General features: G+C 39.2%; 1 protein-coding gene across 1 annotated transcript; it reads right to left on the bottom strand.

Moving 5' to 3' along the window:
• Positions 1-1,196: 1,196 nt before the first annotated feature.
• LOC131012177 (polyphenol oxidase I, chloroplastic-like) lies at positions 1,197-3,461 on the bottom strand. The gene has a single exon (XM_057940089.1). The coding sequence runs from the start codon at positions 3,145-3,147 to the stop codon at positions 1,405-1,407; it is 1,743 nt and encodes a 580-aa protein (XP_057796072.1). The 5' UTR covers positions 3,148-3,461; the 3' UTR covers positions 1,197-1,404.
• Between the last annotated feature and the right edge of the window lie 10,010 nt (positions 3,462-13,471).

Raw genomic sequence — 13,471 nt, 5'->3', positions numbered from 1 at the left:
GGAGAATGGGTCCCACAAAAAGTGGAATTATAAGAGTGATAGTTAATGAAAGTGGAGAACGAGTCCCACAAAAAGTGAAATTATAAGAATAAAAATTAGTGAAATTGTTTCCAAAAATAGGTTAGGAAGATGTTTTGGAGACAAACCAAAATAGAAAAAAAAATGTTTGAGGGACGAAGGGAGTAAATATTATCGATATACGATTAACAGCAGATGCGACACATCAATCGTACATCATATCATACTTCAAATTTACATATTTTTTTCTTCTAAAATCTTCAATCCCACATCAACTTTTTATAAACTTCATCAAATGAATATTTATATAAAAATGTATTTCTATTATCACAACCTACATTTAATTGGCGAAAGTGATTAAGATTAATATTATTTCAAATATTGTACCACTAATTTAATTTGATCATATCAAATTAATTAAAGAAATAATTTATATATGAAATATGCTATAATAATAAAAATAACGTAAAATAATTATAAATGATGACATAAAATAATTCTCGTCGAATTTCGACGGGTTAGACTCTAGTAAGACATAAATTGAACAATTTAGGTTAACAAGTAGATTACTATAATTTTTGTCGGTTGGGAAGAGTTGAGAATCTGCGCGGAAGCTCCGAGAGGGAGAAGCACAATAACAACCGTAGCGATGTTGACGCAGACGACAACTTGGCGATGATAGTTATCCGACGACAGCGTCCAAATAGCAAAGATGTGACGGGAATTAAGTATGGGAAAGAGGCTTTGATTTAATACTTGCCTCATAATTTAACTATAAGTTGTAATATGTTAGAAATGGATATTGGGCTCATTCCTCTCTTAAAAGTTATAAGTTGTAATTTGTTAGAAATGGATATTGGGCTCATTCCTCTCTTAAAAGACCTTGTAAGGCAAAGGATTGCCTCACCATATAAAGTGGCTCATGCCACTATCTCCAATCCAATGTGGGACACTTCAATACACACCCCGCACTTCAATTGGTTGACAACGATATTGGGGGGGGGTCATCATTGGATTGGGTTGGTTCTGATACCATGTTAGAAATGGATATTGGGCTCATTCCTTCCTTAAAGGCCTTGTAAGGGAGAGGGTTGCCTCACCATATAAAGTGGCTCATGCCACTATCTCCAATCCAATGTGGGACACTTCAATTACAAATTACTAGAAACCACACAAAGTTGCAAACATAACTAAGCAGCCAAATTCTTATTGCCAAATCAAGCACACATGAGAGTCACAATTACAAGAGAAAAGATGAAATCGCAAGAACATGCACGAACCCGATTCCGACGCAGATCGAGTATGTTATTCAGCAACACCAAATCAATCTAAAGGCAAAGCAAAGAGCGGGAATCTGGCTAAGGAATGTCGACAAGTGCAGCGGAATCAAGCTTTAGCTGGATTCTCAATGATCTTGATGCCGCCAATGGTGACTCCAGGTCCCTCGTGCCTCGGCACAATGGTGACAACAATGGTATCGTCATCAGCGATGTCCATGTCTTCATACAAGTCCGTGAGCTTCAACCTGATGGACGTGGTCGACGTTTTCTTGGGAGCCTTGTGCGGCACCTGCGCATAAGTCCCCGCGTAGGCCGCCTTGTCGAGCTCGAGCGGGTTGTCGTCCTCATCGTTGACGAAGACGTCGAACTTGAGGAACTTGGTGGTGTCAACAGTAATGTCCTCAAGCACGAGCAGCTCGTCGGCCTTGCCCTTCTTGGTCTTCTGCACCTCGAACCTCACCACTTTGTTGAGCTTGAGTGGGAAGAGCGTGGCGGCCTTGGGGGCCGAGCTGGAGGTCTTCTTGATCCTGGCGAGGGCGGTCTGGATCGGGGGCCGGTAGTCGAGCCAGGGCAGGTCGATCCTCTGCAGATCGTACCCCATCTTCCGGGTGTCGATGCTGTCCCGGACGTAGACGCGCACGAGCTGCGCGTTCTCGTCGTAGAAGAGGAAAGAGGCGTTGAGGTAGTCGGGATCGGTGATGGTCTTTTCGGGCACCACGTCGCTGGGGAGGACGTCCTTCCATAGAGTCCACATGCGGTCAACATTGGCGTGGTGGCAGTAGAAGAGCGGGTCCCGCCCCGCCGAGTAGAAGTTGCCCATGTCTTCACCGCTCGGCTCCCGTGGGTCCCCTACGAAGACGTGGAGGGCCGTGTGGGACCCCCTCTCAGAGGAGCCCGGTCCAGGGCTGACCGGGGTGCCTTCGCGATAGGGCTGACCCATGAAGTCATAGACGTCGGCATTCCCCCGGATCATCTCCGTGTACATCACAGTCAGGTTGTTGGTTACCAACTGCATAGGGTCTGTATTCCCGGTCATGCCGAGGTCCACCACCGCGGTCAGGTTGGCCGGGTTGCGCTTGGAGTCGTAGATGGCGGCGTTGGGGTCGAGAAATATGGGTGGGATGGTCATCCCTTTAGGGTTGTCCCAATTCCAGAAGGGCAGGGCGAAAGTGGGATCGCCGATGAGATTTCCGAGGATTCTCTCGTAGAAATACAGATACCATCTGTGGAAAGGGAAGAAGAGCCATGAATTGTGGACTTGGATGTCAAGGTCGCCCTGCCCGGGCTGGTTGTAGGCTCCGTTGCAGTAGGCGCAGTGGATGAAGGCCTGCTGCATGAAGCTGCGGGGGTCGTCTTCGGGAAGTTTCTTCATGCGCTCGATCGCCAGGTTGTACTTGAAGGCCTCCGTTGGCGTGAGGCGGTGGGCGGATTTGCGGGTTCGCAGGTTATACACGGGCGGAAGCTGGTAGTCGATGATGTTGCCCGTGATCGGTGGGCAGCAGTTGATGTCCAGCTGCTCGCCGGTGTTCAGGTTGGTGGCGGTGCCGCATTTGTCCAGCTCCGGTGCTTGCACCGGGTTGGCGGATGCTGCCTCGGTGGAGATCAGGTTGGTTGCGCCGTAGAGGCCGCCCAGACCGAGGAGGACGTTGCGGCGGTCGAGTTTGCCTTGGGAATCGGAGTCGCTTTGGTTTGGGCTGGCGGAGGCCGAGACGCGGAGGGGGTGGCGGTGGTTCCGCCTTGCATGGGAGAGGAAAGGTGTGGGCTTGGATAGGAGAGGGTGGGGTTTGGAAGAGGGAGGGGCGGGGGAGGAGGAGGCGGTGGTGGTGCAATGAAGGTAGAGGGAAGCCATGGATGGTTGCCTGGGATGGATTTTTACGTAGAAGTTGTAGCTTCTTTATAGTGGAGAGATGAGAGTAGCCCATATTGTGTATTAAAGTGGGGGTAGGTATATGCATTTGATCTCTGACTCTCTCTCTATTACTCGCCAATCAAAAAGAAAAGATTGATTTATTCGAAAACATTATTGATTTATTTTTATTTTTATTTTTTTTTACTTGGGGAAGTTGGGGAGGGGGAGCAGTGGGGTTTGAACCCGAGACCTCACTGTTCACACACAGGAGGTCGCACCGCTTGGTGTCCCCTTGGGGACAAAACATTATTGATTTATTAGTTCGCATTAATTATTATGCGTGTTCTAAATATATAGCATACCGCATGAAATCTTTTCTCTATCTCTATATATTTTTTAATACAAAAATTAAATGATGTTTTTCTCTTACGATTTTTCATTGTTATAACAATATTATTTGTACACATAAGATTCTACTATTTGTTAATCAGGTCTAGTTTAAGTGGCAAAACTGAGACAATCAAAAATTCTTTTTTGTGAGAGGTTTTAAGTTCAGTCTCGGGTTTTATGTGACGTAGACGTTTCACTTGCGTGCGAATTACTTATTTAATTATATAATAAATACCTCTTGTTATTAAAAAAAAAAACTAGAAAAAAAAAAAACAAAAGAACAAACAAACAGATCCTAGTATTTGAAACATGCATGGGATTTATTGAAAAACTTTAATACTATATACCAACCAACGCCAACTTGCAGCAGTGCGGCTATACAAATGGTTGATCAAGATTCAAATCTGCTATCAACAAACAAAAATAATAAAATTTTATTGACAGCTAGCTGTGTTGTGACATGTCTTCTTTCAATTTGGATTTTCTATAATAAAAATTAAAAACTATTCAATTTTGCTTAAATTAAAGAATTTTTAATTAAATATTTTCTATGCATATAAAATGTTGCGATGAGAATTTTATTTATAAGTAAAAATTGATAGACCATCCGTAGATCCAACTAGCTAGGTCAAATTCACATTTTTTTGTAATTTATTAAATATTATTATTTTAATAATATTTGTTATAAAATAAAAATTAATTCCTCCGCCTCATTAATAATGTCTTAAAAATTGGAACACGCAAATTTAAAAATTATTGTTTATAGGCATAAGTTGGTGGTACCTAACTTGTTTATGAAGAAAAAGAAAATAAAAAATTCTTTAAGAAAAAGTGGGAGGGACGCCACATGTTTCCTGTACATTAGGATCCTAATTTATTTTCTTTTATGAATTCATACATTATGAATAAAACAACCTAAAGAGGAAATTAAGATATTATTAATGAGACGAATAAATAATTTTAATTTAATACATATTATTAAAACATAAAATTCAAAAAAGTTATTACCCTAATTTTAAAATAATCAACCCTAACAATCAATTATTAATTAAAAAATATAAATTATATATAAAAATAATTATAAATCCAACTCGAATTAGTGAACTTTAATTAATATTGTAAATTTAAAATAGAACATTAGACTTTTAAATTAACGTAGAATTTTAAAAGTGCGATAGAGGATCTCTAGTGCGTGAGAGAGAGGATGTGTGATATATATATGCTTGAGTTCTCGTATAAACTCATTTAACGTAAAAACTAAGACCATTTCACTTATATACACTTAACGTGTAAAGTAACTACATTTTTGTGATAATAAATTTCCTGTAATTGTGCTCCTTTTGAGATTCGAACCAAAACCACAAAAATGCAAATACTTTATATAGGTCTAGTGCAGTTACTTTATAGGTAAAATGAAAAAGATTTGTAATTTGTATGTTAAGTGAGAGAGAGAGAGAGAGAGAGACAGAGAGAGAGAGAGAGAGGAGAAGGTTGTATATTGAGAATGCAAAGTGTATTGAGAATGTGTGTGAACACTCGCGAATAAGTCAAGAATTTCTATGAAAAAATTAACATAACAAATGAATAATTTTCATCTAGATTCGAATCTTGGAGGGGGCGAGATTTTCACAATATCAACTTGGTACAACTGTTCGTGAGTTATATTGATTTATTCATAGATTTTATTGATTTATTCGTTATTCTCATTTTTCATGAAAAATAGAAATTTTAATATATATATATATATATATATATATATATATATATATATAGGGGAGAGTTCAATGGAGACCACTCCCCTATGTAGAGAACGAAGACCGAATCGTGTGCGTCTATTCTAGGATATTGTACGGTAGTGATTTGATTTGATTTGGCTGGTTTTTAATATTTGTTTCAGTTATTATTTTGCAGTAAGGATAAGTTGGTAATTGCCTTTTCGAATCATATCCGTTACCTCATAAAATTATATCTAATCAAATCTGTTAATTATGGAAACATATCTATAAGATTGGTCTGTTACAAAGAAACTCTATTCACATAACAAAAAAGGGACGTGCTTCTTTAATTTTTTATTCATAGTATATTGCACTGCATCTTTAATTTTTGATTCATAGTTGATTTATGCCTAATTGTTCATAATTTGAGGGATTAGTTGTTGATAATTTGAACTCTTAGTTATTGATGTGGTGAATTTAATGAAGAAAATTTCACTTTTTTGCAAAAGAGTTTAAGATGGAGGAAATTGGAATATTTAGCAAAATGGAGCAATTACACGTGCCAAAGCTGACCAAACTCGACAGAGCTAACATTCATTCGCCAGAGTTGACCAAGGCTGCCAGAGCTGACATTCATTCGCGCAGAGCTCAAGCTTCCAGAGCTGACAATAATTCACCAGAACTAGCAATGCCGCCAGAGCTGGCATTCATTCGTGCGGAGCTCATGTCACAGCCCAAAACCATTTACTTCCTTTGCAAATTTTATTTGAAAATTATTATATTGGACCTAATTTTTATTAAATCCCAACTCAAATTTTAAAGAAGCATGCATTTTATTATTTGATTCATTAAACCGATGATTATTTTTCAAATGATTTTATGATAATAAATTCTTAAGATTTAAACTACTATTATTTTAAAGTATAATTAGGCCCTTATGTTTTATTATGTGAATTTATCTGACTAGGTGCGGCGCGACTAGGACGTTACTTTTGATTGAATTTCTCAAAGTTAGCTTTCAAGTTGAAGTTCAAGTTTCAGGTGTGAGATTTATTTCAGTACATGTTGTGGTTAATCTTTGTCCATTTTAATATTATGTGTTTACCATATGTGAGTTGCATTAAATTATATCGCTAGGGGCCCGTTGAATGGGTCCAGGATGGAAGGATCCTTGGTATGCCACAATGCGATATATATTATGTTAAAGTTATGGTTGCAACCAGTCGCCAGGGGCCGGCTAAATCGGTCCAGGACGGAAAGGTCCTTGGTATGTGTAATAGCCCACTCTTTTATTTTATGATTAAGATCAGTAAAGTCATGTTATTATTTTACAAGTGATAGAAATATTATTCTATTATCTTCTTGAAGTCGTGGATTAATTTTGACTTATTAAGCTAATTAAAGCTACAAATTTAATTTAGAATTATTTAGCACGCAAGAAATCAGATATTGAAGTACGAGATTTATTAGAGTAATTAGTATTCGACTATGAATGCGCAATATTACAGATACTAATAATCAGTTACAAAATGATCGAATTAGAGGGATTTTTGTATCATCACGTCAAAGCTTTTGCACTTACAATCACCATATTTCCTACTCCTACAATAAGACTACCCTATTCCATCAAAAGGGGGAAAAAGGGGACGTGCGGAGGAGTGCAGAACAGCTGCAAATTTTGACCATGTCACTCAACCACCTACAGCCACCTCAGCCGCAACCTATGACTACACCTACTCTAAAGGCAGACACAATTCACACCCTTGTAGTATCAGCCAACAATTTCATCTTTTAAATCATCAGCCAAGGAATTCTCATCCACTTCTTCACACGCCAACAAGAGAATGAGAGAGAGAGAGAGCTCATTCAAACTTCTGCTTAAACTTAAGGTAAGCCTTGGCTTGATTTTTCACCTTCTTCCATATTTTTTTTCCTGCAATTGTGACAAAGCACATCACAACTTATTTCAGCAAATCCCCACTGAACTAAAGAAAAATGCATCAGCCAACCAAGCACAAAATACGCAAGGTATTTACACCATCTCATTTCAGTTCAATTCCATGCTTCATACCCTCAAGCATATGTTTTAAGTTGTATAGAAATACAAATACTACAACTATAGAATGATAGAGAACTAGATGATTAGCTCAACCACAACCAGAAAGAAAACAAGAAAACTTTACCTTGTTTAACTGCATCCTATTACTTTAGTTTGAAACCGAGCCGAGAGAGCTCGGCTTAGGCTTGAGTGTTGAATTGAGGACCAATGACTGATAGACGAGGGAGAGGTGTGGTACTGCCGAGAACGATGGTTCGGAGAGCTAGAACCAAGGGAAGTTCTGTCCCGAGGGACAGAGCGGCAACGACTCGAGACGGCGTGACGACGCGGCGAAGAAACCGAGCAGAGCAGCGCCAAAAGCAGGGTGCGGCCTCACCGGAGAGTGAGCGGCAGCGGAGGTTACCATGTCGATTCCTCAGGCAGGAGTTAGGGCTCCGATTCCAAACCTCGATTGAACATGTGTACGTCTGCCTTGAGTGGAGAAAAGAGGAAGCAGAGCCATGGGGCGACAATCATCGCCGGATTTCGGAACAGAAGCGGCGTCACAGGAGAAGACGCCGGTCGTTCTCCGGCTTCCAGATTCAGGCGGCGGCGATTTCGATTCAGGAGGAAAATTAGGACTTTCTTTTCTTTCCTTTTCAGTCGATTGAGGGCGGAAATTGGGAGGAGGACGAACGGCTACTGTAAATCACCGAAAATTGCAGCGGCAGCGGCGAGGCCAATTGCTGACACCGAATTAGGGCTCTGCTTGTGGAGAGGAGAAGAGGGACTTTAGGGAAAGGAGGCGGCGTGGTCGACGATGGGACGCTGGCAGCTCGAACAGCCGGAGAAAGATGCGGCGGCGGTGGAGATCGCGGCTGATTATGAAAGAGAGGGAGAGAAGTTCTCGACTGCTTTGAGAGAACAAGGCTCGACTGAAATGAGAGAGAGAGAGAGGACCGAACATGGGAAAAGCTGGGCCTTGTTGTATTTTAAATTATTTGGGCCTTTGGTTATGCTTATTCATTGGGCCGATTTTAAGACAATTCAAATTGGGCTATTTCTTTTAATTGGGCCGTTTTTTTTAATTAAGTAGAATGGGCTGGATGATTATTTCAGTTGGGCTTTTTATTATTCCTTTCATGCCACTTTCATTTAATTATTAGGCTGCCTTATGTTCAGCCTTTTAATTATTTGAACTTATATTATTAATTCCGTTCATATTTATTAAGCCCAATTGAGTTTTAAGAGGTTATAAAGCGAGTAAGTCGAAGTATTTATTTATTTTCTATCGACTACGAGGAGCGGGGTTTATTTAATTGGCGGATTAGAATATCCTGAAGAGAACAGATTAATTTTAGTTAATTATTCAGCCTTATGAGACGAGACTTAGCTTTTGTTTAAAATCCGATAGTCTGGATTAACAATAGAAATTCCCTGATTATTATCTCAGAATAATAGTTCATGCATACGAGATTCATGCATAGTTAAATTACGCATTCTCATTAATTGAGGATTTTATTCGAGCAAATATCTTATTTAAATTTATCGCAATAAAGGTAAAGCGCGAGAGTAACAATAGCCAGTCAAGGAGCTACTGTACCACAGAAAGTTTCTATCAGGTGGGCATTACTTTTACTACGTATATAGAGATCCCCTGCGTGTCGTAGGCCTCTTATACGAATGAATGCATGAGATGATTTAACTGTTAATTTCAGTTTTATATATCTATCAAATGAGTTTAATGTTACATTTGAGCAAGTTATTTCAGTTACAAATATTTGAGTTAAAGTTATTTCAAGTATTGTCTTGCCATAAAATGTTTCAAATTTTAGTATGATATCTATCTGCTTTGGCTTTGCCAATGATGCAATCGAATTCGGGTCCTGAGCAGTTGATAGCTAATCCTGCCAAGGACTAGTGTACACCAGTGACCGTGAGTCATCTAGCGGGTTGGCCGGTCAAGTGTCCGTGAGAGGTGGCCACCTCTCCGGCACACAAGTTCCAGATATGATAGATTACAAGAGAACTTAGTACTGTCAGACGAACTTTAAGAATCACAAATGAACTTAGTAAGCTTGGGCCTATTTAGCTAAAACTCCCTTGCTGTACTGTTTATGATGGCATGACTAATTTACAGTTTTACGAAGCATGTTTATGTTATACTTAGGCATACGTGCCCACTGAGTACTTTTGTACTCAGCCCTGCATATATTTCTAAATGTGCAGGTTGAGAATGACAGATGGAGATGAAGTGAGGAGCAGAGCTTTTGTCATAGGTTGAATAAATAAACTCTTGGATACATGTCTTCATACATGTAATCAGATTGTTATTTCCGCTGCGTACTCTTAAGTAATATGTTTTTTTTGAATTAAGTCGTATTCATTCGAATTTACAAGTTTATTTGAGTCTTTGTAACTCAACGTAAGTTATCTTATGAGTTTCCCATTCTAACAATGATTGAGTTCGATCCCTATTAGTTGTTCACTCCCTTTCTATCCCCGCTTCTAACTTCCCTCCCTTAGTCACGGTTTTTCCGGCTTAATTATCCTTAATTAGGGCCGGTCGTGACAGAATGGTATCAGAGCTGTTCGTTTGCTCTGAATCCAAGAGATTATCCAATTATCTTTAGTTTGAATATTTTTATAAAAGAGTCAGTCGACAAAAGCTCAGCACTTCATCACATCGTTATGCTCAACAAGAAAGAGAGAGGTAATAATTTTCAAACATTGAAAAGTTCACGTTTCATGTGAATGTACTGATGCTTACATTCAAGTTTTATGTCTTAGTGATTGATTAGATATCTCAATGAACTTAGATGTGTTAAGAATGCATGATCACTATTACGAGAAGAACAATAGGAGCTAGAAACTCAGTTATCTCTCACTATAGCTATAGTGGAGAGTCAAGAAAGATGAAGAAAATCAAATATCACTTGAAGAGATGCGAAAATTCAATGAGAAGAAATGCAATGAGATGAAAAGATGAGTGTCACGCACGAATCAACGACACGGGCATAGTTCTTTATTCGGGTCATTCACACGTGATAGAATACCGAACCAACTATGCCTTATCCGACAAGAACATACTTGAAACACTACTCATAGCGATGAGTGTGACTTATGTAATTAGCTAGCAGTTGTGTAATGAGCTAAGCCTCATTTCAAACCTTATTTATCACCAATTATGGCATGAAGTGAACCTTCATGATTTTCGTTCGAACTTCAGTGTTAGACTCACATGGAGTAATAATGCTATTTATTGCGATTAGAACTTTCAGCTTACAGTTTCAGATATTTGGAACCTTTCCGATTACAATTACCTATTATATTACACGTGAGCCTGATTTAGAAGCCCTATCGATTATGATCAACTGCTACAAATTTGAAGGACGAGATGTGACATGAGTAACTAGAAGTTACCAACCATTATGATTGACCAGAAAAATCTATACAAGTGAATAAGACAGGATGAGTTCCAAAGATGGTTTCAGAGTTTAACAAGAGCTAGAAGTATCGAGAACAGTTTGATGCTAAAGTTAAGATATGGAGATTCTGATGAGACTCTAAGAGTATGCTGAAGATAAGTTTACATACCTTAGCCTATCAGAGACATCGCCCCACTTAGAACGTCATAGATTAGACATTCAGTTTGCTAACCAGAATGAAAGCATTAACTTAAGTCATTCCATAGCTTAGCACTATATGTGGTGACACATATCTTGTGAAGATACTCAGAGAAGCAAAATCCATTTTCTTATGGAAGATATGATGATTTGGAAGGTCCTTCGCAAGGGCGCGAGTATGCTTCAAATTACAGGGTTGCATCCAAGCGCTATATGAACGAATGCAATTGTTAGAAGCACTGCATTAAGATTTGTTAGAGGAAGATTGTTGAGTAAGTTTGAGTACAGTTGAAAGGTCTTGTTTTGCTACAAGAAACTTTTAAGAAATGATGTTGATTTTAGATGTTAAGAAGAAAGTAGAGACTTTATACCAGAATCACCTTTTTGCATCCAATGATATGGACCTACCAAGTTCGAAAAATCATTTTCGTGTGACTGAGAAGTAATTGTGTTGGACCTGGCCAGTCCACATGACCAAAATCTCAGTAGTCGTCATATATGGGTCTCTAAACCTATATATTTAAACTTTCATTTGAAAAGCCATATGGGTTAAGACTAATAGGTCAATTCATTCCAATCTTTTGGTCAATTCATTTATACCCCATGGTTATTCCTTTTTAGTTGTTAACAAATTTTTGAGACATTTTGTCTAATTATCATTTATTATTTCAATCATGGTGAGTTATTAGGAGTCAGTGGATTTTCTTTGACCTAAAGATAAAAAGGGTATCCACCAGATTATATTAGTCAGACACTTATGTTTCAACCCAAAGGTTAAGCACGTGATGCAACTAGACCATCTCTTATGTGTTTAGTAGGATGTTATTATTCTTGGAAACGTTAATTGTCCTGATGCTTTTGTATGCCCCTATGTTGGCTTAGTTATTTTGACTAGTATTAGTACAAAACGCTGGTCCAGAAGGTGTTCCATGACCAAGTTCCTTGTGATGGCTTGCTAGACAGTAAGTTCATCATGTGTAATACCTGGATAGATCAGCAGATCCAGATTCAGATGTTGAGGAAATAATCTCTATCGAAGCAACTTTCCATATTTATTTAGCGACTTTATCGATCTTTTGCGGCAAGTCACTTTTGTCATGTTTACTTACATGCTTTCATAAGAAAGAGTACGAGCAAGATTTGAGGATAAAAAAAAAATAGTTTACAGATTGTATGTCAACTCATCAGTCTGCCACCAAAACAAGGGCGTCCAAGAAGAGGGGGAAGAATTCCTCGAGATGATAAAAGTGGTCTAGTACTGGGGCCAGAACAAGCCCCACTACCCATACAATCAGAATGTAGAATAGAGGAACTATTTCTACGACAAACCCTTCCAGTCTTTCGTGGGATAGAAGATCCAGTGGAGGTTGAGACTTGGGTACGAGCTATTGAGCACATTTTCAAGTTCTTACGCTGCACAGACCAGGAATGTCTTACGTGCGTATCCTTTCAACTGACCTCTGGTGAGAAACACAGAGGAAAATGATGACAACAGAGCAATTAGAGATTATGACGTGGGAACTTTTTAAGACATGAATATATGATAAGTATATGTCCAGAAGCTATCGCAAAAGAAGGAAATTGAGTTTTATAATTTAAAGCAGGAAAAGATGACGCTAACTCAGTTGAGTATAATGTTTTGCGACATGTCGAGATATGCGCCAGAACAAGTGGATACAAATGAGAAAGTGACCAAGAAATTATATCAGTCTAAAGCACGAGATCAGGATGGCTTTAGCAAGCCATTGGGGATTAAATTATACGAAATCGCATAGCAGAGCGATGGACATTGAGGCAACAATGCCGAGAGGAGGACCAGTAACAACGACAACAGCATGGACGACCCTATCATGTTAGAGCCTATGCTATGAAACGTAGGCAGTCCAGGAAAAACCAAGGGAAGCTAGAATGAAAGAAGCTAACAAGTCTTGTGGGATTAACAGGGGTAGGTGAAAGATGATCATCTCCGTCCAACAAGCGACAATGTTAAGAAAATGGTGTCAGGCCTGCTTTGTATTTTTGCACGGAGAGCTAAGAATCGAGAAAAGTATAAGAGACGTGACATTGTTCGAGAAATTCCGAATGTTTCCCAGAGATTCTGCTAAGGCCACCGCCGAACCGACAAATTGAGTTTACCATCGATTTGGAGCTAGGCTCAGCACCCATTTCGAAGGCACCATACAATTAGGCCCTGAAGGAATTGGAGAAACTTAAGATACAACTTCAAGAACTATTAGGTCTTGATCTCATCAAACCCACTGTAGCGCCATGAGGCGCAACCGTTCTTTTCATAAAGAAGAAATATGACACATTGAGAATGTGTATAGACTATAGAGAGTTGAACAAGGCGATGCTCAAGAACAAGTATCCTCTACCAAGGTTAAACGATCATTTTCAATTAGCTTAGAGAAGCGAGTGTATTCTCAAAGATAGATTTAGGGTTTGGGTACCATCAACTAAAGATTCGATCAAAGGATGTATCTAAGATGGCATTCCAAACTAGATATAGTCATTAGTTCATAATAGTGCCACTTGGATTGACCAATGCACCAACC

The sequence above is a fragment of the Salvia miltiorrhiza genome, chromosome 2 (assembly GCF_028751815.1).
Source record: "Salvia miltiorrhiza cultivar Shanhuang (shh) chromosome 2, IMPLAD_Smil_shh, whole genome shotgun sequence".
NCBI lineage: Eukaryota > Viridiplantae > Streptophyta > Magnoliopsida > Lamiales > Lamiaceae > Salvia > Salvia miltiorrhiza.
This window is presented reverse-complemented; position numbering and strand designations above follow the sequence as displayed.

Bases quoted from the DNA above. Each gene is read 5' to 3' on its own strand.
- LOC131012177 (XM_057940089.1), bottom strand. From the start codon at position 3,147: ATGGCTTCCCTCTACCTTCATTGCACCACCACCGCCTCCTCCTCCCCC.